At 32.6% G+C, this 14,680-nt stretch overlaps 1 protein-coding gene across 2 annotated transcripts; it reads left to right on the forward strand.

Moving 5' to 3' along the window:
• The first annotated feature begins 11,066 nt into the window (after positions 1-11,066).
• LOC131044220 (2-methylpropanoate--CoA ligase CCL4) lies at positions 11,067-14,398 on the forward strand. Of its 2 annotated transcripts, none has more exons than XM_057977498.2 (2): positions 11,067-11,636; positions 12,595-14,398. In XM_057977498.2, the coding sequence occupies exons 1-2, from the start codon at positions 11,439-11,441 to the stop codon at positions 14,059-14,061; spliced, it is 1,665 nt and encodes a 554-aa protein (XP_057833481.1). In that variant the 5' UTR covers positions 11,067-11,438; the 3' UTR covers positions 14,062-14,398. The 2 variants fall into 2 exon arrangements, with proteins under 2 accessions (XP_057833481.1, XP_057833482.1); XM_057977499.2 differs by having other exon boundaries at positions 11,499-11,636; positions 12,584-14,398.
• The last annotated feature ends 282 nt before the right edge of the window (positions 14,399-14,680 follow it).

Raw genomic sequence — 14,680 nt, forward strand, 5'->3', positions numbered from 1 at the left:
AATGCTTTATATCATATATTTTTGTTGTTTATATTCATATCGTTGATTACATATACAAATATTCATTTAAATTTATAAAAGGACAACCACAAAATACAACGAATACAAAATAATGAACTCATTACACATTTATTGGATCGAATATCGATATTTATAATATAAAAAAAGGCATGTCTGCAAGTCAATACAAGTATTACAAAAATGTGGCATATGCCATGTCCAAATCGATATACAATAAAAATGTAGAATATATCTACATGTATTGGTCATTCTATGACCAAAACTAACACTATATGATCCCAAACTTCTGGTGGATCATCAAAATCAAGCCTCTTCAGCACAGTACGCAACTCTGTAGATGGCTGCAAAACCACAATTCAAAAGCCAAGTTAGAATTCTTTTGTAGAAAATAGTTCACAATTGACATCATAACTATGCATTTAACTTTAATTCCTTTGCAATTGAAATGTAGATTACCTCATCGGCTGATCCAAGAGCTAATGTCTTCGCTCTCCTCTCCTTGTCACTCTTAGGAGTTTTCTTGAAGACATACTTAAATGGATCCACGTTATGGCCGTACTGCGAAGGAGTCTATTGTAGATTAAATGTACAATTAATACAATGTACTAACATAAATATATCAAAAACACTTAAAAGCTATAATATAGAGAACAATGACGTACCTATGCCTCAGATGCTTCTCCAATGGACTGAGGATGGCTCACCATCGATATAGAAATGGTCACTATTACCTATACAAAAAATGTACAAAGATTAAATACAATTAATATAATGATAAGTATTGAAGGTTGAAAACAATTAATTTTACATATCAAACAAAAGTGTACCGGATCCTGATATGCTTCTCCAGTGCAAGGAGGAGGGTTCTCCATTGACGAAATAGGTATGGATATTTGTTGTATGAAAAAAATATAAGATTATAATATATCACAAGTTCACATGTACGCGTGCATATAATCATGAAATCAAGAAAATAAAGTAGAGATACATACCTCCACCCTCTCTTGATTCGCGGGCGAATTAGGTGCATTCAACATATCCACAAAGCTCAATGGCCGCTGTACATGTAAAATAGACAAAAAACACTAATCAATCTACAAACCCCAACTAATACTTGATTTCAACATTTTCAAACAATTGTACAACTAAAAATGTGTTCAATTACCTTCTTCACACGTTTTGGCGTCTTCGAGATATTCTTTTTCTTCGGACGAGCCCTAGACGCAGAGGGGGTGCCCTAAAAATAGAAAATTAACATGAGATATTAGTACAGATAATAAATTAAACATAATTTTAAAAATCTAAAATGAAATGACTTGCATATTCCATCAATACAATACATAAAAAGAGTTGTACAAAATATGATACCATATAGCCTTGTAGGCCAAAATCGATCGCCGATAGTGTGATGTCATCAATCTGGGACATTTCGTCCCCTATCAACACCTACAAACCAGAAATTGGACCAAGCATTAAAGATAGTTAGTATATCTTGTATTTTTTTGAATTCAAAGTGTACTATTCTATTTTAACATGTTACAAAATTTATACCTCAAGCGTCGAAGTTATAGTTGTGGTAACTGGGGGAGGTGTATGGGATACCGCTGCTGCATCCTGAAATGCATATTATTTGTCTCAATTTAAATCGATGTATAAATGAAAATTCATTTATGTAATTACAAAATTAAAGTGACTGATAAATAAAAAGTTATGAATTCAAATCAACACACCTGTGTCTATGGCTCATGGGAAAACACCATGTCCATCAACTCATCTATCAGCGCAACATCCTCAACCATGTGAGTCTGACATCTACAACCGCAAATCGTGCATAGATGATATGAGTATCCATCTGCACTGGCTGCATCATCTATCCCCGAGCATATCCCCGAGCAACTGACACACATATGCTCGATGGGCTCTCTGTCGCCCTCTAACGGCTCATCATCCAATACAATAGGGTGTGCTAATGATGTCCCATGCTGGATGATGGCACCAGTCAATGTTGTGGCCACCTGAAGAGTCTGTAGCTCCTTCGACTCTTTCAGCTCTAATGGGACAGCCTGATGCACCTTGGGTTTGGGTGTTAGGGGGCGGCGACTCTCCGTGGCTAATCGCCTACGGGCTCCAGGTCTATCTTGGGCAGAGCCACCACCTCTACCATGAAACTCTCTCATGTCAAAATAATTTGGGCGCACATTGAGCACAAACTCACAATATATTTTTCTCAAAAAATATAATGGCACCTCATAATTATTACAAGGTGGATCGTCAAAGACCATCCACCACCTTTGCCAAAAAAGATTCTTCATCTGCACATTGGTACACCAATGTATGGGAAACCTCTTTGCATTAGGAGGTAATGACTGACTAGTTTTGGGGTCAACAAAAAGGGCACATATTTGTTGTTTAGAAATATTTTTGTTTTTAACTCCATCGTATGATAGCCCATTGGCATAGAATTGACGACACCTATCCCTAAAGCTTCCCCATTTGGTAATTTCAGTGGAAACGGCTATGGCACCACTAGCTAATGTTTCTAGGCTAGTGGCGAGGGATTGATGATGGTCAAGTTCAGAAGTTTTCAATTTTACAATCAGTCTATTGATTTTGGATGTATTTTGCCCTAACTGATTAATTAATTCTTCCTGTGTTTCGGCTGTGCAGTCAAAAGGAGGAATTGGGGGCTGTTCTTGTGTGTTTCCAGGAGGTACATTTGGTTGTTCTTGTGGGTTTTCAAGAGGTGCATTTGGTTGTTCTTGTTCTGGATTAGAAGAATCTGGTTTTTGAAACAAAAAATGAAAAAACCTAATCAAAATTAATGAAATTAAATTCAAAATGTAAAACAAATTGCATAAACCAGAAAGAAAGACAAAAAAAACAAAAACTAACCTTGATCCATAGCCTAAGGACAAATTTTGCACCCCGTTCATAGTTTAGCTTAAAAAATGGGAAAAAAAGAAAGTAAAAAATGCGCTTTTCAGGTAAATGAGGACCCAGTTTTTTTTAAAAACTTTTTTCATCAGGCACCACGTATGCAGTTTTACTAAGATTATTAGCACATAGGCGCTCATTTTCCTATAAGCAGCGTGTACGCACTAATTTTCCTAGGTGTAGCGCGTACGCGCTCAGTTTCCTAAGCTTAGCGCGTACGCGCTACCTTTTCTAGGCTCGGGAAGAACAAACCTAAGCGCGTACGCGAGAATTTGAAATTTTAAAACCGTGTACGCACTGCCTATTTTTCCAAGTTTTTTTGGGTGGTGTCCACTTTTCTGACCACCATCTTTGTGCACACGCCCAGGGATTAAATAATTAAGAAATCATTTAATATTTGAGACTATAGGATAGAAGAATAACCATTAAATATTAGATATTTAATTGATTGATTAGAGGAATAATTAAATATTAGATATTTAATTAATTGATCAGAAGGAAAAGATAAATGAATTAATTAATAAAATATTTCAATTAAATTAATTAAATAGAAGGACATGAAATGAATTAAATAAATTAATCTTTTCAAATTAACTATTTAATAGAAGAATAATTATTAAATAAATATGAAATATTTATTTAATCGCTCATAGCCATTTTTATGTGTATACGCTATTAAAAGAAGTATACTCTTTTATAATGTTATTGTTGATTTTAGAGTATACTTATTTTATGTTTTAAGAATAGATTTATTGTATTTTATGCTAACCTTTATAATTTTCTTTTTAAAACATTAGATAAATTTTATTATAATAAGATCATGCAATCTTGCCTTCAAATTTATTTTAAATTAATTCAAATTGTAAGTAGAATAGTATTTTGATTTACAATTAATTTGATTAGATCATCAATAGTCCATTAATGATTAGGGTTAGGGTTAGGGTTAATTGTAGGGTTAGGTTCAATCATAATTAGATTATGTTTATAGTTAGGTATGGGGTTTCAACTAAGTCTATGATAATACTTGAGATTAGGTATGGGGTTTTAATTTTGAACTAATTATAATGACTAAAATCTTGATATAATATAGTAAGTGGTGTCTTCCAAACCATTACACCTTGTATAAAGAATTAAATTAATTTTATTTTGATAATCACATATTTAACTTAATTCTATTTTGATAACCATTTAAATAAAATTATTACATTTCTCTTTTTACTTTCTTAAACATTATGGACTTTTACATATTAGTGTTAGTATCAAGCTTAGGGTTTCAATTAGAATTAGTGTTTCACTTAGAATTACTATTGTTAATTTTAGAATCAAGCTTAGGGTTAAAATTAGTTTTTGTTAGAACTCTGGTTAGGGTTACAATTAAAATTGCTATTAATTTGAGAACTGAAGTTCTAGGGAAAGGGTTATAATATAATAATTATTAAAATAAGTATAATCTTTTATAATGTTAGTGTTGATTTTTCTAATAGATTTATTGTGTTTTATGCTAACCTTTATAATTTTCTTTTAAAAACATTAGATAAATTTTATTATAATAATCATGCATCCTTGTCTTTAACTTTATTTTAAATTAATTCAAATTGTAAGTAGAATAGTATTTTGATTTACAATTAATTTGATTAGATCCTAAATAGTCCATTAATAAATTTTTTATTTTATTTAATTTTTTTAATTTGAATTATCTAAAAGTGCCTAAAATTCTTCTTGTTTTATGATTAGGGTTATGGTTAGGGTTAATTGTAGGGTTAGGTTTAAATATGATTATATTATGTTTAGGGTTAGGTATGGGGTTTCAACTAAGTCTATGATAATACTTGAGATTAGTATGGGGTTTAAATTTTGAACTAAGTATAAAGACTAAAATCTTGATATAATATAACAAGGGGTGTCTTCCAAACCATTACACCTTATATAAAGAATTAAATTAATTTTAATTTTAGAGAAAGGGTTATAATATAATAATAATTAAAATAAATATAATATTTTATAATGTTAGTGTTGATTTTATAATTAAGAATAGACTTATTATGTTTTATGCTAACCTTTATAATTTTCTTTTAAAAACATAAGGTTAATTTTATTATAATAATAATGCATCCTGGCCTTTAACTTTATTTTAAATTAATATGTAAGAAGTATCAATCATATAAGACTTGTCAAATTGTAAATAGAATACTATTTTGATTTACAATTAATTTGATTAGCTTTTTAATAGACCATTAATAATTTTTTAATTTAATTTATTTTTTTCATTTGAACTATCTAAAAAGTGTCCAAAATTCTCCATCCTTTGTTTTATGCAAAAATGTAGAATTTGTGTGTTGCACTCCATGCATAATCTTTAATCGACATAAATTATTAGCAAACTATACCTCCAATACGGTGCAAGGAAATGAACCCTAGAATCAATTGTCAACAAAACTATATAATATAAGAATAAAAATTAAGTGAGAAAGTCTTTGATTGGTTGGGAAGTTGGATGCTTCCTGCACGCTTCACGGACAATGGATAATGGAGGAGCAAAATCAATAAAATTGAACGCATGTAAGTATAGGGGGTTCCAAAGATAAGGGACATAATTCAAGGAAATATTTGAATTTTATTGGAATAGCTATTTAGGTTGTATAAAATATTAATTATTTATACAAATTAATCATTATAAGAATTAGACGTTCTAATTGTTTATATGTTTGATTAAAATCTTTAAAATATCATATTTATTATATAATTAAAGAACACAATTTAAATCTAATTGTTCGGATCATACATGATATATTTCTTTTTAGATCTTAATTATTTAATAACCTTTTCAATCACCCAAAATCATTTACTAAAATATTGTGTGTTTTTACAGAAAATCATAGGAGATATCGACAATGAAAACAAAAAGAAGTTTCAATGATTGTGTACATGCAATGAAGAACCAATCCAAGTAGCTTTCCAAAAGTTGAATATTAATATGATGATTCTACAATTATTCTTAAATAAAATAGACTCGTTAAATCATATTCAACAAACCTACAATATGAAAATAATTTGAAATCTGTAAAACAATATCACCAATATCGCATACCCGAAAGAATGGTGCATTAACCTTTTTGCATTTTATATTAATTAATTATTATTTTAAGCCTTAAATAATTGAAAATCAAATGACCCTCAAAATAATTGAAAACCCTCAAATGTGGACGCATAAATTTACTGCCATTGTAGAAGCCTCTCGACTTAATAATTAAAAAATTACATAACTTTGATAAATTAAAATAAATAAATGAAAAGAACTTAAAATTCATAATTATAATGATTGCTATAATTCATTGGAATAATACTATACCTACCACAAGTACTAATAAATTAAATAAAACTTATTCATAATTTTTAAAATTTTATATTAACTCAATTACACAAATGACTAATAATTTTACATATAAGTTATTAATTAAAAAATAAATTAATGCACTTTGATAGGATTGGAATCATTGCAAAGCAAGGAATTAGACTTTTTTTTCTAAATTGCCACAAGAATATATATAGTTTACACGTATATAAATTTCCAAAAAGAAATCACATGTTGCAGGCGCTAGAATCTCCAGAATAAAGAATACTTAAATCCCTTATTTATTTTTTTGACATTTTAATATTATTATTTTTTATTATTATTGGATTTAATGGAATCAAATCTAACATCTCCGGAGCCATATATCTCTCCGAATAATTTGATAATAAATCGTGAAGGGAAAGTCATTGACAAATACGAAGAAATAGCACATAAAAACAGTAAAACAAAAATTATTGATTTTATAATTATTTGCCACCTTTTAAGTGGAAATTTACACAAACGTGGTTATCTTTATATCATATTTAAAACTTTTCCATGATTTGAAAAGATTATATATTTTTTATTTGGAGAAGTTTGTCTCGTGTATGAGTTTGCTATTGATTATGTTAAAATTTTGATGTAAATAAATAAGAATGGTTTTGGATAAAAATTTGACAGTTTTTAATAGTGTATTTTGTAAGTTAGTATTATGTGAGAATTATTATTATGAATTATAAAAAATATAAATATAGTAATTTTAAGTCTATTTTTTAAAATAATTTGATTATTATTTAGTGATTTGTGTATTAACTGTTTTGAGTTGAGCATATTTTATCATGTATTTAAAATAATTCTTGAAATATGGAGTAGATCTAAAATCCTTTCACTACAAAAGCATCATAATGTTTACATAAATTATATAATAAAATATTACATCAATTTATCATGAAAATATACTCTTAAGATGCTTTTATAGGAAGTTAAAATCATCATTTTTAAATACATTATATCCTTAAGATGCTTTTCAATACTACCCTTGTCTTGATTACAAGCACTCCACACAAGTGACTAGGTTTAAAAAGATATCAACAACACAACACATGATCATGCCTAGGTACAAGATTAAGCTAGGGGAGAGTGGTACCAATACATGTTATAGTACATAGACACTTTTAGACCAATAGTGATGCCCTAAAAATGTCATGTCAATGTTTATCCCCCAAAAAATACCTCTACAATTAAAAAAAAAAAACCAATGATGTGATGCCACATGAGTGCACAAGTAAACATGACTCAATGCACACTTATGGATCTTATGACAATTTGGGACCATTTTGGACACCTTCACAAAAATGCATGGTGATGTGGCATCATATTTGACCATATGGACTTGAAGTTTTGTTTTTGAGTAAGGGACTTGACAAGTAAGCTGCTATGTAAAATTCTTTTATTTTTTAAATGTCCACATATGATTTTTGAGAAGCGTGAAGTTAGGGTGCACATGTTTTGGCTCCTAGTGGTCTCATGATTATAATCCCTTTGTTTTCTATACAATGTGCAATGATTAAAATATGTTAAAAATAATAATTTTCCCTCCAAAACTATTTTTTAATGGAAATATAACTTGAAATATAAACTTAGATGTTTGACAAGTGGTAGATAACAACCCTAAGCTTTCTTGCCCCACCCCATTTTCATCGGCTCAAATATGAAAGCCTAATAAGTAGTAGCTCCTCTTTTTGTAAATAATAGAAGCTTAAGCCCCCCATGGGACCCCATGCTAACTAGTGTTATTAGAATTATATGTGTCGATTTATCCAATGCACATCTATCATTGAACTTTGTTTACATTATAATAATCATTATATTATCATAATTACTTTATAAGACATCATTCACAAAAAAAAAGTTTAACAAAAGGGAAACATTGATGTTATGTCCATAAAGAAAATAAAAATAAAAATAAACTAAATAATATAGATAAAATAAATTCTTATAGACAAATATATTTTTAAATATATATATATATATATATATATATATATATATATATAATCATAAATATTTATTAGTACTTGTCATTAGGCAATACTATTGTAATGAAAATTCATTTGTTGTGCTTATATGGTTATTAAAAATAATTATTTAGACCAATGAAAATCAATTATTTTTCTTTCTTTAATTTTTTTTTAATTTATTTTTTATATTCACTATCGTGGAATCTGGAGGTATCCTTGCCGAAGCAAGACTAATCCCCCAGTGTGTACGACCCACTCACAAGGTAGCAACACACACAGAGTTAACACAGCCGGGGACTCGAACTCAAGACCATGGGGAGCATACCCACGCCTTAAGTTGCGATCCACGACCGGGTGAGCTAGGGCCGAAGCCCTTTTAATTTATTTTATAGTATAGATGCACATTTGTTAACATTATAATTTAGAAAAATTATTTTTGTTGCAAACAATTGGCTAAAATTGTTTTGCCTCTTATAGGTGGGTTTCTCGGAACAACACATAATCTCAGGTTTTTTGGAATCACCAGGCATAATCTCTGCAATTTTGGGGGGGCATTTTTCACAATGCCACTCCTCCTCAACAGGCTTTGTTGTCTAGCATTTTTTTTTACTTTTCTGTTAATACTTTGTTTATAGTTTGCACATATAGTTTGCATGAGATGAGCAATAATTGTCATTGAAGTTGTTTCTATAAATGGGCAGTAATGTTTCTTATTATTGCATTATTTAAGGTTTACAATTAATCATGTAAAATCTAATTGTTTATAAGCTTGATTGTCATTTATCAAATAGCCAACAATTACATCCTCTACAAGCTATGGACGTATTCCTAATTTAGGGCATTTATTTTCTACAACCTATTGATTTACATGTGGTATTTTCTAAAATATAAGACTTTTTTGTTTTGCATTAGAGCCTCCATATTTGGTTGGATGTGAGTGCAAGATAATCTTGCAATTTTTTTGGTTCATTCTCTTACTTTTCTCCTTTGTGCTAAAATTGTTTACCAGGACGAAGCTTATAAGAACAAACAGAAGACCAAGCAAAAAAGCAAATATGAACAATGTTAAATATATGAAGCATGATACCCTGATACAAATTCATTTTTTGGAACATTGCTTCCTGATGTGATGTGACCAGTGATATTTCCAATATCTCCCAGTGGCCTTCAAGGATTACATTGTTGTGGGGGACTCCCTTGTTGTATTGCTAGTGCTCTTCCTCTGCCACCGCACTTCAATTATGACTTTGAACCATATAGATGTGATTTGATTGATTTCTATAGATGTAGATGTAAAGATTAATCTTTAGAAATTAAAATTCAAAATCATATAGTTTTAGTAATCATTATGAATAAAAGTGACATAGTTGTGATGATTTTTATGATATATTATTATTATTATTATTATTATTATTATTTGTCTTTTGGACTAAATTCTAGTTAGCATGCATCATCAATTAGCAAACACTAGGTATTGGGTAACAATTCAAGTTAGCATGCAACATCAGTTACAAAAGACTGAGTTTCACTTCGAGTTAGAATGAAGCTTTAGACAGCCGTAAATAAGACTAAGCTAATCCATGTGCTAGTTTTAGATACCCACTAATTTAGACTGCACCTCAAATCCTGAGCACCACCTAAGACTAAGGTAAGATTGATGTGTTTTAGTCAACTGAAGTAGGGCATAGACTTTTCCTTCATAGAGATCATTCATATATTCAGATAACTTCTTTGTACACCCGTTTCCAAGTTAATTAATTCTGCAGCAGACTTATGAGGAATTAGTTTCAGTTAGATTCCTGTAGGAATTAAATTATTAATGGTCAAATATGGCATTTACAGTATATAAATAAATTATATATAAACTATCAAAATCTCAATCGCCTTATGTTACCTAAATCTCAATTGTATAATAATTTATATAAACAAATATAAGTCACTTTGTTGTTGCATTTGTTGAAATGTTAATTAGTATATGACATTTGCACACCAAAGATCATAAAGTCTTCATCTATACACTATAGTGTACAACCTCCACATAGCACAACTCAAATATAGTTGTTAATGTGTTATTTACCAAATATTTTATAAGTATAGCCACATTAATGTTGCATTAAGAGAAACCCTCATGTCACACAACAATGATCTAAACTTGCCCAAACTTTGCATGTACTATGATAGAGTTTATAATAGACTCATGCATCTAATAGTAAAATAAACGCTATAAGACTTCTACTATTTGTAAAATAATCACTAATATATACCTACTCCCTAACAAAATGACATTGAACAACCAAATATTTGATTCTCTCATAGCAAGAAAGTTATATCATAGTCCAACACTATATTAGTTATAATTAATAAAGATTTTCAATAACTATAACAAAAATTACTTTTTCAACTACAAATCAAGAGGCAAGTACTCTCCACTATGTGGCACTTGTTTTATTGATAAGAGGGGAATTTTAATTAGGTACAAATCAAATGAGACTAAAATTTAACCCTAACAATATACCATAAATGACAAAATAAAAAGGTGTAATTACCTAATAATTTATCAGTATGGAAAGTTGCCGAACTCTCTATAAATCAAGAGGCAAGGCAAATACTCCCCATTATATGACACTTGTTTTATTGATAAGAGGAAAAATTTAATTAGGTCCAAATCAAATGAGACTAAAATTTAACCCTAACAATATACCATAAATGACAAAATAAAAAGCTACAATTACCTAATAATTTATCAGTATGGAAAGTTGACGAACTGGGTATAATATTAACTAATTTGGGACAGTTGGATGTGATAAGCTTTCTTGATATTTGGGCCGAGATTGTCGCAGCGTTCTCCATTATTTGTGATAGGATTTAAGCCCTATAAAGAAGGGTAAGCTATGGAGGACAAAAACCAGATCCAGTTCATAAACTAAGACGAGCCAGTACAGTTGAACAGCCATTAACGAGCAGAGCTGTTGACAGAGAAGAGAAGCCCAACCAGGCTGAAAGGAAAAATCTTTTTGATGATGATTGCAGACACAGTTTTCCTTTGGGAAACTTAATTCCTTTGGTTTTTAATTGACTCTCACATCTTCGGATTAAGTAGAGGGGATCTCCATCAGCTGTGACTGGAGTAAATGGAGGAATTGAAGCGCTGCCCTGCAAATTATCCACCCTTTACTCCGATTGGCTTCATTGAGAGGGCCGCCACTGTTTACAGCGACTGCACTTCTCTTGTCTACAATAGCACTCGCTTCACATGGTCTGAGACCTTTAAACGCTGCCGCAAGTTGGCCTCTGCTCTAGCTTTGCGCAATATTTCTCGCGGGGATGTGGTAAGGGTTTCTCAGTTTTTGCTTCTCCTGCTTTGGATGTGAGTTGATGTGATTCTTTGTATTTTTAAAGATTCTGACTGTAAATTTTAACTCAGGGTTTTAATATGAAATTTGTTCTTGAAATGGTTTAGTATGTGATTCCATGTTATCCTTTTTCTTCTTAAGATTCTGACTGTAAATTCTAATTTAGTATATGATCTTTCCATAAAATGGATGTAAAGAATTTTTATTTTGTTGTTTTTTAAATGTAAATTTGAGTATAAGATTCTCACCGTACATTCTAATTAAGGATTTCAATATGTAAACTTTCCATAAAATGGATGTGAAGAATTTTTATTTTGTTGTTGTTTTAGAGGTCTATTTAAGGTTTCTCAGTTTGGCTTGTTCTGTACCTTTTTTTTGTTTCCTTAAATTCTGACTGCTGTTTTGGGATGTGATTTCATGTTTTTTTGTTTCCTTGGATTCTAACTGCCAAATATAACTAAGGGTTTTAATATGTAATCTTTTCATGAAAATGAATGTGAAGAATTTTGATTTTGTTGGTTTTAATATGTAATCTTTTCATGAAAATGGATGTAGAATTTTGATTTTGTTGGTTTTAATATGTAATCTTTCCATGAAAATAGATGTGATTTTTTTTTGTTGTTGTAGTATTTTGTTGTTCTTTAAATGTTAAATGGGTAAGAGTATTCAGTTTTGCTTGTTCTGCTTTGATATGTGATTTCATCTTATCATTTTTAAGATTCCGACTGTACATTTTACGCGGGGGATTTAATATGTAGTCTTTTGGGAGAGTTGTTTCTGTATAGAAGTTTTTAATCCACATTTTGAATCATGTTCTATGAGCTACCATCGGAATAAATGAATACAAACTGCATGTAATCTTTTCATAAAACGCATGTAAAGATTTTTATTTTTGAAAATTTCGATCCGAGTTTATTCAACAGGGCTTGTGCAGGTATCTGTTGTAGCCCCAAATGTTCCTGCCATGTACGAGATGCATTTTGCGGTTCCGATGGCCGGGGCGGTCCTCAACAATATGAATATCCGCCTGGATGCTCGCACAATGGCGGCACAGATAAGCCACTGTGAACCAAAGATTATATTTGCGGATTGCCAATTTCTGAGTTTGGTGAACGAAACCCTAAGTTTTTTGAGGCATAAACCGGTTCTGGTAGTGATCGAGGAGATGGAAAACGGTAGAGAAATTGTTAGCGGCGCGGCCCTAACTTACGAAGGGCTGCTCGGAGAAGGGAAACCGGAATTCGAGATCCGATGGCCGGAAGACGAGTGGCAAGCGGCCGTTCTGAATTACACATCGGGCACAACATCCGCTCCAAAGGGGGTTGTGCAGTCGCACAGGGGACTCTATGCCATGGCCCTCGATAATCTGACCATGTGGCCGATGGGACGGCGGCCGGTGTACCTGTGGACGCTGACAATGTTTCACGCCAACGGGTGGAGTTTGCCCTGGACTTTGGCCGCCGTGGGAGGGACGAATATTTGCCTGAGGAAATTCGACGCCAAAATAATCTTCGACTCAATTGTAGAGCACAAGGTTACACATATGTGCGGTGCACCGGTGGTGCTGAGCATGATGGCGAACGCAGAGCCCTCGGAACGGAAACCTGCGGCTCAAAGGGTTGAGATCCTCACTGCTGGCGCCCCTCCGCCTGCTGCAATCTTGTGGAAAATGGAAGAGCTCGGCTTCTCCATTACACACGGCTATGGCCTCACAGAAACCGCGGGTCTGGTGGTTTCCTGTGCTTGGAAAACAGAATGGGACGGGCTTCCTGGCAAGGAAAAAGCTCGGCTTAAGTCGAGACAGGGAGTGAGGAATTTAAGCCTGGCGGAAGTCGATGTGAAGAATCCGGTGACCATGGCCAGTGTGGCCAGAGATGGTGCCCAGATGGGGGAAGTCATGATGCGAGGAGCGAGCGTTATGAAGGGCTATCTCAAGAACGAGGTTATGACCGCCAGTGCTATGGAAGGTGGGTGGTTCCGAACCGGTGACGTTGCGGTCGTCCACCCGGATGGGTATCTGGAGATCAAAGACCGGTCCAAGGATATAATTATTTCTGGCGGGGAGAATATCAGTAGCGTGGAGGTTGAATCTGTTCTGTATTCGCATCCTTCTGTTGTTGAGGCGGCTGTTGTCGCCAGGCCTGATCCGTTTTGGGGGGAGACACCCTGCGCCTTTGTTAGTGTTAAGAATCATGGCGGAGAAGGTACTAAGGAAGGTTTGTCCGAGGCAGAGATTATCGAATTCTGCAGAAAGCACCTTGCGCATTTCATGGCGCCCAAATCTGTGATTTTCATGCAGGAACTGCCCAAGACTTCGACTGGCAAAATCCAGAAATTTGTTCTCAGGGAAATGGCTAAAAACTTTCCCAATCCTTCCTCTCAAGCTAGAAGCAGAATCTGAAGAAAGGAAACTGGCAGACCAAGTGAAGCGATTAAGCTTCTTTGATTAAAAGAACTTGCAGGGGTGTTCAATCTGATATCATGACTCACTCTTAGATCTCTTATACCTGATATTCTCAACCAACTGTAGATACACTGCATTTGTGAACAAGAGTATCATTAGTCCTGGTTATCTCATGTATATTTAACCTGTTCTGTAGATGCATTTGCAAGATCCATTCCGTTGCACACCAGCGCAGCTGGTTAATTCCAGGGAAGGAGGGAGTACCCATTGCCCATACATCCCGTTTTACTATTTCAGTCATTCTGCAATAAATGACCAAGAAATTATTCTTGTACGGTCTCAAGGTGTGCATTTTTAGGCTGCAGCTATTCTAACTCCAAAATGGTCAAAATGTGCATCGTGATATTTACAACTGAAAAAGTCAGTGTCATAAATCGCTAAATCAGTGATGTTTATAGGATTAGTGTTTGTGTATTGATTTCATTTCTCTAGATAGGTAGTGAAAAGACTTATCTCATAATGAGTTCAATGTACTCCCAATATTTTCAATGTCAATCATCGTCAACAAAATTCTTTGTGTAGAGAAGAGACAATTTAATGGTCTCAAGGTTAGGCA

The sequence above is a fragment of the Cryptomeria japonica genome, chromosome 6 (assembly GCF_030272615.1).
Source record: "Cryptomeria japonica chromosome 6, Sugi_1.0, whole genome shotgun sequence".
Lineage (NCBI taxonomy): Eukaryota > Viridiplantae > Streptophyta > Pinopsida > Cupressales > Cupressaceae > Cryptomeria > Cryptomeria japonica.

Coding starts and splice junctions, on each gene's coding strand:
- LOC131044220 (XM_057977498.2), top strand. CDS start 11,439: ATGGAGGAATTGAAGCGCTGCCCTGCAAATTATCCACCCTTTACTCCG. Junction 11,637..12,594: donor ATATTTCTCGCGGGGATGTG/GTAAGGGTTTCT, acceptor GGGCTTGTGCAG/GTATCTGTTGTAGCCCCAAA.